The following is a 16,216-nucleotide window of genomic DNA, read 5'->3' as shown; positions in this document are numbered from 1 at the left end:
TACGGGAAAAGTACTTATTGAAGTATGATTATTACTAATTATATTGCAAGTTGAATGTACTAATCGGACAGGGTGCTTTAGTACACATTTGGAATATCTAAATAATGTGAGCATAATACTGGAATTATGCAATCAACCATTAGAATTTTTATTTGTTGAAAGATTAAGTTCAATTTGGAAGAAATTAACAATATAATTGAAGCACTTTTAGATATTTTCATTAGTGGAGGTAGTTTTAATCTGTTGAGATATAGTAAATTTTATCTAATTTTGAATAAGTCTGAAATAGAGTATTATTGTTTAAATTCAAGCACAATAATTTTATTTTGCCATTCCCTCAAAATACCTAAAGTCGATCGATGGAAAAAATTTCTAATATGATTTGGAAAATAAAAGTAGTTTTGTTTAGTTTTAATGTTTGTTTGAAATAAAATAAATAATTTAATTTACAAAAACTTTCCTAATAAATTTCTGCTTTATGTTGAGACATAAAACTTTTTGCATACCTTAATTTTAACATATAATCAAACTCACTTGATGAAACCTATTATAAAAATACAAAATAATAAACAATAGTTACATATTTTTACAGTTGTTTTGAAGTTTAAAGAATGGTTTGTAATTTTTTCATATATAGTCAAACCTCTCTATAGCTAATTTCCATATAACGAATTCCTATAACGAAGTTATAGGATCGATTTTTTAAACTTTTTCACATTTTTGAACCTCTCCCTAGCGAACCTGTCCATAACAATTTTACTCAAATGCTAGTTAAAATCTAAATTAACACGTTTTATCTTATGCGAAACTCCTTTGCAATGATATGTTATTCAATTTATAACAGAGAAGTACACATTTTTGGCTCGCGAGTGGAATTGTGAAAGGGGGAAAGAAATTTATATGCATTTGTTGAAAATAATAATTTTAAATTACACAGGGTAGGGTAGTCTGGCTTTTAATACGAGAGGTACAGATTTTTTAGAGAGGTTTAAAAATTTTTAAGTCTTCTAACTTGTTAGGAGAGTTTTTTGACAAGGAAAGAGGTAATCAAAATAATCAAAAATAAAATTTAAATTATATATGATAATGAAATATGTATAAAATAGTAATTAATAAAAATAATTTTTTGAAATAAAAACCAATATATGATAATGTTATTGATTTTATGTATGTTTATATGAATAAACAAAAATTACATATCTTTTTAAAATAAATACGTACATAATTACCAGTAATATGCAAAAAAATCCAAATAAAAAAAAATTGTTTAACCTCTCTATATAACTTCTATATATACCTCTATATAACGAAATATATATATATATACCTCTATATAACGAAATATATATATATATATATACCTCTATATAACGAAATATATATATATATACCTCTATATAACGAAATATATATATATATACCTCTATATATAAACGATTTTTATCTCTTTTAAAATGCATCCTCACATATATATTATTTCGCAGCATTTATTGCGATTCCTATTTTTCTTTAGTAGGAAAGTTACCTATATGAGACATAGTTTTATATACACTGAATCCATTTCTTTTACTATAGAATTAGTGTAGAGTTATACATTTTACAATTTCAAAAGTTAACGTTAATGAAACATATTTGTGTTAATGATTGTAAATTTAGGTTTTATTGTAACACAATATTTAGACACAATTCTCAGCTGAGAAATAAACCATTCAAATCTCGCAAACAAGATATACCATATTAAAGAACTAAATCTGTTTGAAGATATTTCTAAAGACTTCTGAGCATTTAGTTGCCAACAGCTAGACTAGGATATAACAAATGTTCGTTATTAAAGCTTTGCAAGTTTGAGTCCACTTTAATATAATTTTTTTCATTAACTCACAATAACCAGTTCCACGATAAAAAAATTTCATAATCTTGATGGTCAATTCACATAACGAAAATGTGATATGACATGTTCGGTAAATTTCTCATATTATAAACCTAAAAAAGGATATGTTTCATGAGCTGTACGTCGTTTTGTTAAAACAAAAATTTTGGCATAAATTTCGCGCTAAATAAGAATTAGTAACATATTGCTGTAACCAATAGAATTACCAGCTTGTGTCACACATTCGATATTGAAGACATGAAAGGCCTATCAGACTTTTAAACAATTGTTGTAGGGCGATTATATGATTTTTTGTGAACATAATGGACTTTCGACAAATACTTTTTTCTTTTCACTATACGCTAAATTTATGTGTTGTTATACCCATCAACCGACAAATGAGTTAGATGAGAAAAATCATCATCCGAACTTAATCAAATTATCTTCTACTCATTGTATGATCCACACTGTAAAATGACAAATCTTATATTAAAGGTATAATACCTTAGATCACAGTTTTGTTTGATATATATCAATGAACTAGTGATGCCAAATTAAATCCATGAAATGGATTATATGTTTTGTCGAAATATGTAGACACCTAATTTTATTTTTCATTCAACTGTTTATTGAAATAATATTTCCTGTCTGCCAAAAACGTATATTTACATTGGTTATTTATTTAACTGGATCAACTTCTTTCAATGTATATAAAAAAATATAGAGATAGTAATATATATAAAAAAAAACCAAATTTATATCTTTTTAATGCATAAAACAGAAAAAATTATAAAGGAAATAGGTGATATAATGTATATATGAAACATTACACAACATAAAGCATCTCTGCAAAGTTCTCACTGTTCTTTAATGCTTATAATACTTTTGAATACACCCCCGTTTGAGATTTTTTAACCGTAATTGCAGACTAAAATGTTCAAGTAAACTGAACTAATTGTTGAGCTTGCAATAACAAATAACCCACTGCCTTTACAAAGCATTCAAGGTGAACCGCTAAATGGGTTTCGAAATCAGAAGTGTAAGTTAAATGCAGTTTCGGAGCACTTAAAATCCACTTGAGTGGAACCGCATTGGTGGGACGGTAGAAAGAGAAAATTTAAGTAAAAATAAGATATTCGCAAAATATGAGAAAATGCATAATATAAAACATTTATAAACCATAATGTAAAAGCATTAAAGTTCTTGAAGTTTCAACTAGCAAAAATATGTAGAAAAATATATGGACATATAATATAGAATCCATATAATATAAATGACAAATATAGTATATAGAAACATTGAGCAAAAATTGCGGCTATATAAAAATTCTTTAAAAACGTAATAGAAATAAAAAGTGATAAAAATATAAAAGTTTATAAAAAATTTCTTAAAGTGTATTTATTTATAAGAGTATGTATTTTTATTAATTTATAAATATCTCTACCGTTCCTGGCTTGTCAACTGTTTGCTATTAAAATATGTAATTTATTTTTACTAGTGCTTTTAAATTAAAAGTGGTTCACCTGATATTGATTAAGAACCTAAAACATTTTAACTCTTTCAGTTTATGTCAAATTAAAATTTCATAATTCATAAATTTCGCTCATACAAACTTAAGCTTTTAGTTGGGTTCTTTATAGGTTTAAAATACAACCACTGGCACAATTTTATCAGGTGTGATCCCTTCAATGTGTACGCTCATCAACCGCTTGTAATAAGCTTAAGTGCTTCAAACACGAAAGCACTCACTGGCTCATGTCGCAACACATGGAAGCTCGTAAAAAAGGATTTAAAGGATTATATTGCTGGTTGCTTTATGCCACAGAAATAGCAATAAAATTTTGATGTAAGATTTTTATGTTAACAAAACCCAATTAAAATTTTTTAAGTTTTTCTACTTTTTACAACTTTTCACTTTGATTCATTTGTTTTTAACGAAATACAAAAACTTTCTCAAATTCAACTGTCTATCGAAGGACAACGAAGTGAAAAGGTGCGCAGCAAGAGGACAAGGGATCTGAAAATTTCTAACAAATATTTTTGTTTATTTTGTTTATTTTGTTTGACAAATTAAATCAAATATTAAGAAAGTTTAAAAATGTCAAATATTTTCATAAATTTAAGCGAAGACAAATTTACCGTAGTCGAAGGGTCGGGTCGAAGCACTCTAAAATTTATGAAAAGATAATGTTGAGGCAAAAAACATTTCACTCTACTCGTATAAATAAGCAATACCGAATTGAGAAAATATATAATTTTATGCGTATTTTTTGTTTGTTTTTTATTAACAACATTGCCCTTTTGGGGAAATCTTAAAGAAACAAATGGTAGACAGGCGAAGAGTTGGACGGATGGTTACATTCGACAACTCAACAAGCAGCTGTCTTATTGCCTTACACTGCCTTACACTGCCTTACACTGCCTTACATTGCCTTACGCTGGCACTGTAATATTTATTTTTCTTCACAATTGAACGCCTCAATAAACGCATTTTCCATGCGTAATGTAGTGAGTTGAGATACACATTCTCACATTTTACAGGCACCTCATGTGTGAAAAATGTGCGATTCCCTTATATGCCAGCAATGAAAAATGTTTTTATATGGAATTTATTTTTTTAATTTTTTTTCTCATTTCTTCAAAAGTTCTTTTCTGTTTTTTTAATAATTTTTTATTGTTATGTGTGCTTTACATTTGGCATGAAAGATTTATTAAAATTAGCATAATTTTAATACATAATGAGCATAAATAAAGATACTAAGTGAACTTGCTTATTCTGAACGCAGAGACAAAATAAAATTGCGGGGAAGAAGTTGCATATATTTTCAAATCTGCTTGGAAAAATATATATGTACGAGGATTACATTGTGTGCTGTATGAATATGATAATGCTGACAGAATTTAATAAAACTTTGATTATTATAAAAACTACTTAACATGCATTAAATTTAAAAGATTAAAGAGAAATTCAAATAAATTTATGATTTTTAGTCTATATAATAAATAACTAAAGATAAACAATATTTTTATTACTAAGTTGAATGGTTCTGGACTACGATTTCTACCATGCCCCTTTCATAGGTTTAAAGAATTTTTCTGATTCTGACTTTCTCCATTCATTTCAATATTTAATCTAGTTCTCCAAGTGGTGCATTTTCATGCAATATAATATGCCAACGTAGGTACTTCTTTCAACTGTACATCAGAACAGGTCTCACTTCTAGAAGGTCTCATTTCTAGTACGTGTCTCATACTTCTCCCCACAAAACCCATATTATCAGTTAGAAAAAGTTGCAAATTTTAATAAATAATAATAGCCTTTTAAACTTCCTACACTGATTCTTACATTGTTTTAATTCAGTTACGTATAATCAATTTTATATAAGTATGTTCATTAGATGTTCAATAAGAAAGAACATTTAAACGAATATTCAATATAGGAAATATTATATTATAGGAAACAAATGATGTAAATAGGTGATCAGAAGAAGGAATATTTATGATTGAAAACCAAGTGGCATTTGAAAAAGAAACAGATTCTTATTATGTAAAATTAAAAAAAAAAGCAAGGTATTTATATTACAATCTTTTAGTAGATATTTTAGTTCAAGATAATTAATAAATATAACATTGTAGTTTGTTTCTAAAAAAAGTGCATTTGTACAGATATCGTGAGTATCTAATTATTATCAAAGGAATAATATTACAAATATAGTGAAATAATTACACTGTTAAAGGAATACAATAAAAAAAGTGAACGAAAATAGAACATTAACTAAGATAGACAAAAATAAATAAAGGAAGAAAGGAACATGAAATAGGAAGAAAGGATAAAATAAACTATGAATAACTTGAATCAAAAAATTTAAGCTATGTTTTGTCAACAGTCTTGAATTTTATTATGTTAATATCATACACGTAATTTTACTTAAGCATGAAGATCATGTCTTACATGGAGTGATTAAATTAAGGGAACAATAACCAAAGTTTATACAGGACTCCGAAGAAAAATATGCATTCACCAAAGCAGCCTGAAGAAAAGTACTGCGTCAAGTCGAAGCCCGGACACGAATGGTTATGACAATTAAATAAAGTTTAACATACATATATTGCACATATTACATATTACATATATTACATATTATATACATTACTGCCTAAAATCAATTAAAATATATCATATAGAAGTGTTATTTTAGCCAATATATTGAGTTATGAATGTGTATGAATGTGTTTTCAATAATTTAAAAAAAGTCAAACAACTAAGGTTTAAATAGTTTAAATAAAATTAGTGTAATATTATAAATTATAAATATTATAAATTATAAAATAAGCAATAATTGCTCATTTATTTCCAACTATAATATAATATGCTCAGAAACAAAAGAAATGACTATATACACATATATGCCATCTATATTTTTTCAAATACATTCAGCTTATCATAAAAACTCAAAAAAAAAAAAATTAAATATCGCTCATAATATAGCGGATTATATTATTCGTATATGACTCAAATATTTATCGCAATTTTTATTTATGTAAATGTTATGGAAGAGTTTTGTTTTACCACACATGAAATTGAAGTGTTGATAGTTTAATTGAAGTGTAATTGCACTTAATTTGTATGTTTAAACAGCAGGAAAGAACGAAAGTAAATAATCATAAAGTTTCGGTGAGTGCAGTCAATAAAATGCAATAAAATCATCAAAGAACAAGTATTTTATTAACAAATTAAAATAATTTTTGATTTTAATTATATTTTTTTAATGTCTGATGTCTTTAGTGAAATGCCTGATATCTTTAAATTAAATAAATTTTTTTTATCTTAAACAATATACAACGCTGAAAGATAAAAGGGTGTATATTTGAAATACTACAGCTGAGATTATATTCAGCCCGATTTGTTAGTTGCTCGTACAAGTGCAGATGGTGTAGTACGTTTTGGAATGTATTTTAAGATTATAATTTTTATTTTAATAAATTTAGTCATATTGAAAAATTCAAACTCTGAAGTCTTTGACGACATACCAAGTGTAACAATAATATGGAAGAATTCGACAACAACAGTATTAGGATCCATTAGCACAGCTTGGAATAATGATACATTTTACAGTTTTCGTGGCATACCGTATGCTGAACCACCAACTGGAACTCTTCGCTTTAAGGTAAGCTTTAAGAACAAAAATCTTATTTAAGATAATAAAAATAAAGAAAAAAATTATTTTATTATATTAATATACTATTTGTATATTAAAAAAAGTATATTAGAGACTGAATTTGTTCATTGAATTAGAAATCAATTTATTATAGGACCCCAAAACACTTATAGAAATGCCGAAAATTATAGATGCCAGATATGATGGTCATGATTGTCCCTCTATATATGCTACAAATTCCTCCGAAAACTGTTTAACAATAAATATTTATACAAAAACTGTAAGTACATTAGAAGTTATGAGTTTCTTTTAATATTCAATAAATAATATAAAAAGTCGTAACATAAATTCGTTAAAATAGCCAATTATCAAGTAAATGCACCTTAAAACGCAATTAGTATTGGTAAAAATCAAAAATATAAAGAGATAAAATTTAAATAATTAAAAAATTATACTAAATAAAATATAATATAGCCTACAATTCAATAGAAGCATGATTCCAATATATATATGTTAATATAAGTTTAAACAAACAAATAACTTACAAGTGAGCAAAATCAAAAAACTAAAAGTAAATTAAAAACTAAAATTAAATAAAATTTAAGAGTACCCATTAAAGTATAGATAAATAAAAATAATAATGGATAAAGACTTAAAAATAAATAACAAATAAAAGTATACTTGAGTTATTTTAAAAAATCAATATATTTAATAGACTTATGACAAAAAATAAACAAAAAAACAAATGCATTATTATTTATTAAGTAATTAATTATATTGGTTTAATTGTAAGTTTATAATTTTTTGGACTATAATAGTCCGGGGTTGAGTCCTATCAAATTGGAGTTATTGACTCGGATGTTAACATACAAAGCAACGTACTCTTAACAATTAAATGTAAGATATTTCCAAAAACCACTGAGATACTTCAGTTAGCAGTAATCATATATTTGGACTATATGATCAGCCCAAGAATTTACTTCTTTAAAAATTAAATTTTCGCATAAAAAATTTATTATATAATGGATATAATTATCCAATAATTAATAATAATTATTATTATTACTGTTAATAAATAAAAATATTTCAAAAATAAAAAATAAATAAAACCTAAACAAAAATTTAAATATATATAAAAACAACATTATTACATAAATTTATTACTTAAATTTTATTTTCAGCTCAACCATGAAGCTAATTTACCTGTATTAGTACTAGTGCATCCAGGCGGTTTATATATAGGATCTGGTCTGAGCAGTTTCGCAGGACCCAAGTATTTGCTTTCAAAACCAATTGTCGTAGTAACGTTCAACTATCGTTTAGGTGCGCTTGGTTATTTAAATTTAGGTACTTCTGACATACCAGGCAATGCAGGCTTTAAAGATCAAGTACTCGCTTTACGTTGGTTACAGAACTATATTAAATACTTTGGTGGTAATTCGAAAGACGTTACCCTCATAGGTTATAGTGCGGGTGCACTTAGCATTAGCTTACATTTAACTTCACCATTAAGTGCTGAATTATTTCACAAAGCTATTCTAATGAGCGGATCTTTACCACCGCAAGCAACATTACCACAAAGTACACAAATGGAATTGGCTTCCAGACAAATAAAGCTGCTCAATTGTAGAGCAACTCAATTAAGCACTGCAGAAAGTATTTTAAACTGTTTAAATAAATTTGGTGGAGCAGAAATTGCAGCAACTTTACGCGGCATGTTCGTTTTTGGCAAGGATAATCCTATTTATTTGTGGTTACCAGTTGTGGAAGCAGATTTCGGACAGGAGCGATTCTATACTGACACTCTTTATGAGCAATTGCGTACAGGCAAATTTCATAAGATACCAATTTTGTATGGTTTTACTGATGGGGAATTTTGCACTTCCGCTGCAGACATAGTGAAAAATCAGAGACTTGAACAACGTTTTTATGCAGAATTTGAAGAGTTGGCACCACACATTTTTATGTATGAAAGAAACAGTAATAAAGATGTTATAAATGCTGCTATAAAATCATATTACCTGAAAAATAGTACAGAAGGAGCAACAAATTTTTTTCAACTCTGTAACCTTTTTTCAGACGCCATAATACGTTTTGGTGCAGTACGTCTGGCTAAGCTGGCTTCAAAGTATACAAATGTCTATGCATACAAATTTGTCTATAAGGGAGAATACAGTAATTTAAATTTTCAGACCAATCAATGTAAGTTTACGTAAATTTAAGTGATTAACGGTAGAATGAATTTTGAAAATTACTTTATGAAAAATACTTATAAAGATGTATGTAATTGGTTTCTGTAACAAGTGTACAAAAAGAAGATTATAGTGCATTACTTTATTATATGGAACTAATACACTGTAATAGCACACATCTCATATAATTTGCGTAACATAAGTAAATAGTTGGGCTACTAATCCAGTAAACTCGTTATTCGCGAACCATTAAAAACTACTAAAAGAAATAGTGGAAGTCTCATAAAATTTTTAAAATTATGCAAATTAAACCGATGCAGGTGCTTCTTAAATTAGAAATGCACTTAACATAGCAATCTTTATTAATTACAATCAAAAACTACAAAGGGATGGGAAATCAAATAAGATAGCATAAGCAAGGGCACCGAAAAAAAATAGCATGCTCATAAGTGATCTACGTGGAATCTGTTACAGATTCAGCATAATGCCTAAAATAATCTAATATTTGAAAAATATTGAATTTATACTAAGTTACTCCTTAATATAAGTAAATATTTAAAACTACTGTTTCTATTGGCATTTATTAATTGTCTTAAGAACATTTAACATTTACCCTTCCATTCAAAATTTTCAACAAATTTAAAAAGTATTTATTTTAACTATTTAAGAACCTTTTAAATGAAACAGAAAGTTTTAAATTAATTTTGATTTTACAGCGCGGGTAGAGCACATGGATGATTTTATGTATTTATTCGAATCGGAGTTACACAAATTTAATAAACAAGACAAAGACGCTCATCTAGTCAACCTTTATACCAATTACCTTTATGATTTCATCAAAAGCAGGTAAGTTAAGTAAAAATAGAAGTTTCAGAAAGATAGTTCTTATGGTAATCGTATTATAACTAGCTTTAAAATTTTCCTTAAGAATCATTTTGGACATTATTTTAGATGGTTCTAAATCCTTTGAGTTTTATACAGTAACCCTTTTTTTCCAATATTGTAATAACCTAAACTAATGTAAATAAAAGAAGAACTCAGTATGTTATAGGAATGTTCTTGATTGTCAATAACATGCTGAGTAAAAGACTAATAGAATAAGATTACACAGATTACGCAATTATATGTATGCTTTAAGAGTACAAGTATTATTATAGTATTATTACGAGGCACGATTTCTTAGATACAATAAAGTGTCATATTTGTTGTTATAAAGAATTAACTGCAATGATAATAGTTTTGCAATTTTTTTTGCAGAGTTTTTATCCAGAACTCGGACAGAGTAAGCTCTGTTATTTAAATTCAAAAGATGACCAAAGCGTTGTACAGACTTTGACAATTATTGATATAATGATTAACAGTATCAATAGTGGAATAACAAACGATATTTAATTGAAAGAAGATTCAATATATGTTTAAAAGTTTATTTAATTGTTTAAGCAATAATGACAGGCACCTGTGACACTATTAATATAGCATGAAAAAAAATTATATTTTTATTGTTATTTCATCATTTTAAACAAACATATATTGATAACTTAGTTACTAATACATTAAGACCGAAAAGTTTTCGGAAATTCTCATTTAAAATTCGCGCGCTGTATATTTTTCGATATTTTAAGTTTATGTGGTTTGGCAGCAATTAAGGACAATTACTATGCCAAAAATGAGCGCGATCTGTCAGACAGTTCGTTTACGGCAGCTGTTGAAACCAGTTCACCTCAGTAGTGCGTTGCGAAAAAAACAATGGAAAAAAATATTGAACAAAGAGTTTGCATCAAATTTTGTGTTTCGAACGAAATTTCGTGTGCAGAATCGTTGCGAATGCTACAAAAGGCTTATGGGGAATCAGTTTTATCGAAAACTCAAGTTTATGAGTGGTACAAAGCCTTTCAGGACGGTCGTACGACCGTCGAAGACATTTCGCAACGCACTACTGAGGTGAACTGGTTTCAACAGCTGCCGTAAACGAACTGTCTGACAGATCGCGCTCATTTTTGGCATATTAATTAAGGACAGTGCTGCCAAACTACATAAACTTAAAATATCGAAAAATATACAGCGCGCGAATTTTAAATGAGAATTTCCGAAAACTTTTCAGTCTTAATGTATACCAATAAATTTTAGGGTAAGCGTAAAGAATTTTTACTACATCAATATGATACATATTTCATTTGTTTGAATATTTGGTGAATAAATTTTTGAGATCTCTTTTTTTACTGACTGAACTGATTTTTTAAATCATCTACTAAATTTTGGAAAATAATCATATTTATAGATTATTTAAGAAAATACGTGATGCCTTAGACTTCAACCTTTAAGGTCTTATAGAGTAAACATATGTACAGTGTCATTACAGTCTATACTTAGTGCTTAATCTTTGATTAACGACACTGGCACTCCAACCTATCCCAACCATATATGTTGAGGTGGTTTCTTCGTTTTTATGAAGATAATTAATTAAATAGTTTTGTTCATCTCCACTATATATGGGATAAAATAATAGGATATTTAGGATGCAAGTTATAGGTAGTCAACATGAATAGGGTGGAAGATCTTACAACAATATTTTAATTCATATTTCATTGAAATTATTTCTTGATTATATATTTTAATTAGTTTCCGATTTATTAATGTATTTTTTATTTTATTTTTAGAAACATTTTTGCAAATCCATCTACAGCATATCCAACAGGTTATACGCTCATCTCAAACCAATTGGAATTTAAACGAGGAATAAATTTTGACGAATATGATTTTTGGAACGAACACTTTCCATTAAATTAAGAGTACATAATATATTTCTATACAAAGTTCAAGAACACTTTGAACTTGTAAATAATGTAAACTATTTTATTGTATTATTTTTGTATTTCAATTTTGGACATAGAATTCATTAATTAAAACAGTGAACAAAAATGAAAACAAAAGCTATAACGACAAAAACGGAAATAAAACTTATTCAAAGCAAAATTTAAAATTAAAGGGAAACATAAATAAACTGATATATTAATAACACCAAAATTCTGTGAAGCTTTTATTTGAACTCATTTCTGGAACACCTATTCTGAACTTATCAAAAACCGCAATTAAAACGCCTCAGTGATTTTTTGACTTTTCCTACCTTTTTATGGATTTTTTGAATTTTTACTTATTTTTACGTAGATTTTATTTATTTTTTGCAAAAGGTCACCAAATATAAAAAATAAAATTTTTGTATTTCGTGGAATAATTTGCAAATAAAAATAAATAACAAAAGGAAATACCTGTGAAATAAAAATCATTTCAGTTGACTGATTTTAGAGGGAAAATTATTTTGATACATAAAAGGAACAAATAAAAATTAAAAATAGAAAAAAAAGAACAAAAAAGACGAGTTTCAATTAAAATCAAAATACAACGAGGCAAATGAGAATTGTAAAGGTAAAAATGAAATGGAAATTTCTATCAATATTTGATGAAGTGGTTAGTCCTGAAGGAATATTTAAAATGTGTGTGTAGTCATAAAGAGCATTGTAATTTTAGTAGGTAATGTAAGGAGCAAAAACGTTAAGCTGAAATGGGAGTAGATTTGATAATATAATTTGGATTGCCTACCAAACGCAGACAAATAATATAATATATAACATTTTAGAGTATACTGAGTTTCTGACGAAATACATAAAGCTTTTGTTAGCTATTGGTAATCAAGTTCAGTATGACTACATAAATATATATTTTATTTTATTTTATCTTATTGTAGCACATTAACAATAAGCAAGGAATTTAATTTGTAACTTTTCTGTACAGTTTTAATCTTGAGCTCAACATTAAATTGAATGACATAGCAACATAAAAATTTATTGAAGGCAAAAATATATAAAGGAAATAAATTTATATGTATGACTGTAACTTTGTTGATGTATTGTATATATAAATTACGCATCATCCATGACAGAACTCAAGTGGCATATTAAGGCAATTAAATTGTACATAAACAATGAGTTTAATATTAAAACCAAAAATCTCAGAATTATGACTTTACAGAGCGTAAAATTGCTTAAATTTAAAGAATGAATTTATTCAAGAATTACGAAAATAAAGGCTTGATTAAAAGATAAAGTTTAAAATACAATGAAAAATATTGTTTATATTATATAATATAATAACTTACAAAATAAGAATAAATTGTTTATATGCAAATAAATAAATTTAATTATTTTTCTTACAAATTCCAAATTTCACATTAAGTTTTAAGTATTTTAATTATTAGTCTCATTCTAATCTATAACATTTGTACCATTAAATGTGCTTACTTGCAGTCAGATTTTAATACAACAATTTAAAATTATTTTATCTTGATTTATTAAGAATCCCAGTTTTAAAATTTATCTGAGTAAGTTCTGAAAATTTCAGCAATAAAAAATTTTAAAACAACATGACAAATTAAATTTTAAACAATTTAATATTGTCATAAGCCGGCTTAAAATTGCTTGATTTGAATACAAATTAAATTAAATTAAATAAATTAAAAAATTTTATTTGTATAAAATTATTTTATTATATAAAAAATGTAATTTAAATTTAAATTAACAAAATAAAGACTTAAAAAAAGTCGTTGCACTTGAATTTCATATTTTCTCAAAATGCCACATTAATTTACAAGGAAATCACGATCAAAAAACTAAGCTGATTTTTTTTATATAGAAGGAAGTGAACAAATTAGATATTAGAAATATTCAAAAAACAAAAAAAACAATATATATTTATGAAAATAATAATTTATTTTTATACTGCATACGTATTATAGGAAATTCTGCAAAATAAACTGACGTGAAAATAATAAATCAAAAATATTTCACCAACCAAGAGGAGTCGTCCAAGTAAAATGTGCAATAATCAGCCAACAGCAGCTGCTCTTTTGCCAATAAAACACACAAAAAGTACACAAAACAACGAGTAAAAATTTAAAGTACACAAAAAACACCAAAAACCGAAGATACAGTAAAAGTATATACAACATATCCCTAGTATATGATTTTATAAAAAATACATATATAAAATATATAGATACATATATACATGAAGGAACAAAAAAAGGAAGCAATACAGACAAATGGATAGACGAACGTACAAAAAGACAGACACACGTTCACCTTGAACTCAAAAATGAACTTACTTACATCTGTGAGTGCCTGTGTTGGAGCAGCCTTTGGGGCACTGCCTGCTTTTGCTGTGCTTTGCTCTGTTCTGCTCTGCTCTGCTGTGTTGTGCTGCAGCAGTGCAAGGCTTGTCTTGGCTTGACTTGGTTTACTGTGTCTTTCATATCATATTGTGCTTTTTTGTGTTATTTCTTTTATATTCTTCCTTTCGGGTAGATATGCTGTGGTGCGTACATGTTTACTTTAACAGGTTTTTAAGGTTGTTTAAATTTTACTCTTAACATTGTTTTTGCCTTTATGTAATGGTTTGGTTTGGTTTGGTTCTTGTTTAGCTTTATTTTTAGAAACACATGTTGTCTAGATTTTTACTTGCACTTTGTGGTAAATTTTAGTACAAATCTCTTACAAAAAATAAATACAATCCTTACAAATTGTTCGCCAACAAGTTTAATCATTTATGTATTGCATAGGAAATGACATTCTGTGCAATATCTTTTCAATTATATAGTTAGTCTTAGTAGCATATAATATTTTAAAAAAATATTTCTTTCCAGTAACGCTCTTAATGTAGAAAAGCTCAAAAAAGGGCTACACGTTAGGGAACTATTTGCAGATTCATTAACTTTGAAAGCAAAGTTAATCCAATTCATTTATTGGAAAAGTTTATATTAAGATGTTACAAAGCGATATTAATTCGCTGCAAAAAATCATTTCATAAAACAAGAACAATCTTTTAACAGGTTTTAATAACATTCGAAAAAAAAATTTAAAACAGATTTATCGATAATCAATACTTAAAAATTATTTTTGAAGTAAAATCGTGACTTCATTGTAGCTGTAATAGAAATGTGGCATAAGGCTGAGTCTATTTAATATATACTTATGTTGTATATGCTGCATTAACAATTTAACATTATGGAATTACCTGTACTCATTGAACGCGTATGCAGACGTAAAACCAAATCGAGGAACGATCCGCTAAGTTAAAAATACAGATCAACCAAAAAAATATTACTTGAAGCTGAAGACTACAAGACACACTCAATGTTAGGTGGTTAACAATCTACTGACTCGAAGCACCTCATCTTAACGGATCGTCACAGCATGAATTTAATGTTAGATGGGTCAGCAACTTATTGATTTAAAACACCTCGTCCTAATGGATCGTAATATGTCGACCTATCATTGAAGGCATTAGGCTCGAGGACTGATATTGGCGTATGATATTTTAAAAATCATTTAAAGGTTATTACCTTTACCGTCCAAATCATTCTAAATAATTCCCTAAAAAGACACAATTATTAGGAAGGTGGATATCTTAAAATACAAGTCATAGAGTAACGAAACGGACATATGGGTGATCTATGTATATTCGGTTTTAAAACCGAAAGTAACTTGAACCTAGATTAGAGAAGTTACATAAAATTTTTATGTTGGCAAATTATTGACGTGCATTTATTTAATGATGTTTTGACGCACAATCCAAAAATAATACGTAACAATATATTTTGATGCATAAATAAATAGAAATGTCTTAGTTTCTAGTGTAATTTTTTATAGGCGAGTCATACTTTAATCAATCAATTTTATCAATTCTTACCTGAACTCATTTTATCCTTTTCCTGATGATTCTGCCTGGTTTTCAATCTTTGTAAAACTCCAATGTTATCCAATGCATCCAAATCATTCACCATCTGATCTTGTACGATGAATTCATTATAGATAAATATCATTGAATCAAAAGATGAATTGAATTTGTTCAAATTTGGCTGTTCTAAAACACTAATTTTTTCAATTTTGCATCTTTTGACAGCTTTATGCCGCATTCTGATTTGCTTGACCGATTCTTTAGTT

General features: G+C 27.1%; 2 protein-coding genes across 3 annotated transcripts in view; one reads left to right on the top strand and one right to left on the bottom strand.

Moving 5' to 3' along the window:
* LOC119681651 (RNA-binding protein Musashi homolog Rbp6) overlaps positions 1-16,216 on the bottom strand; it is a 313,072-nt gene that overhangs the window by 138,695 nt on the left and 158,161 nt on the right. The gene's annotated exons all lie outside the window — the stretch shown is intronic.
* On the top strand, positions 6,797-12,099 carry LOC119681652 (venom carboxylesterase-6-like). Its single transcript, XM_038094904.1, has 5 exons — positions 6,797-7,038; positions 7,184-7,309; positions 8,211-9,231; positions 9,938-10,067; positions 11,879-12,099. Exons 1-5 carry the CDS (start codon positions 6,820-6,822, stop codon positions 12,006-12,008), a joined length of 1,626 nt encoding a protein of 541 aa, XP_037950832.1. The 5' UTR covers positions 6,797-6,819; the 3' UTR covers positions 12,009-12,099.

This window comes from Teleopsis dalmanni, chromosome 2, assembly GCF_002237135.1.
Source record: "Teleopsis dalmanni isolate 2A chromosome 2, ASM223713v2, whole genome shotgun sequence".
NCBI lineage: Eukaryota > Metazoa > Arthropoda > Insecta > Diptera > Diopsidae > Teleopsis > Teleopsis dalmanni.
Note: the sequence above shows the minus strand (reverse complement) of the source record. Positions and strands in the feature narration are given on the sequence as shown.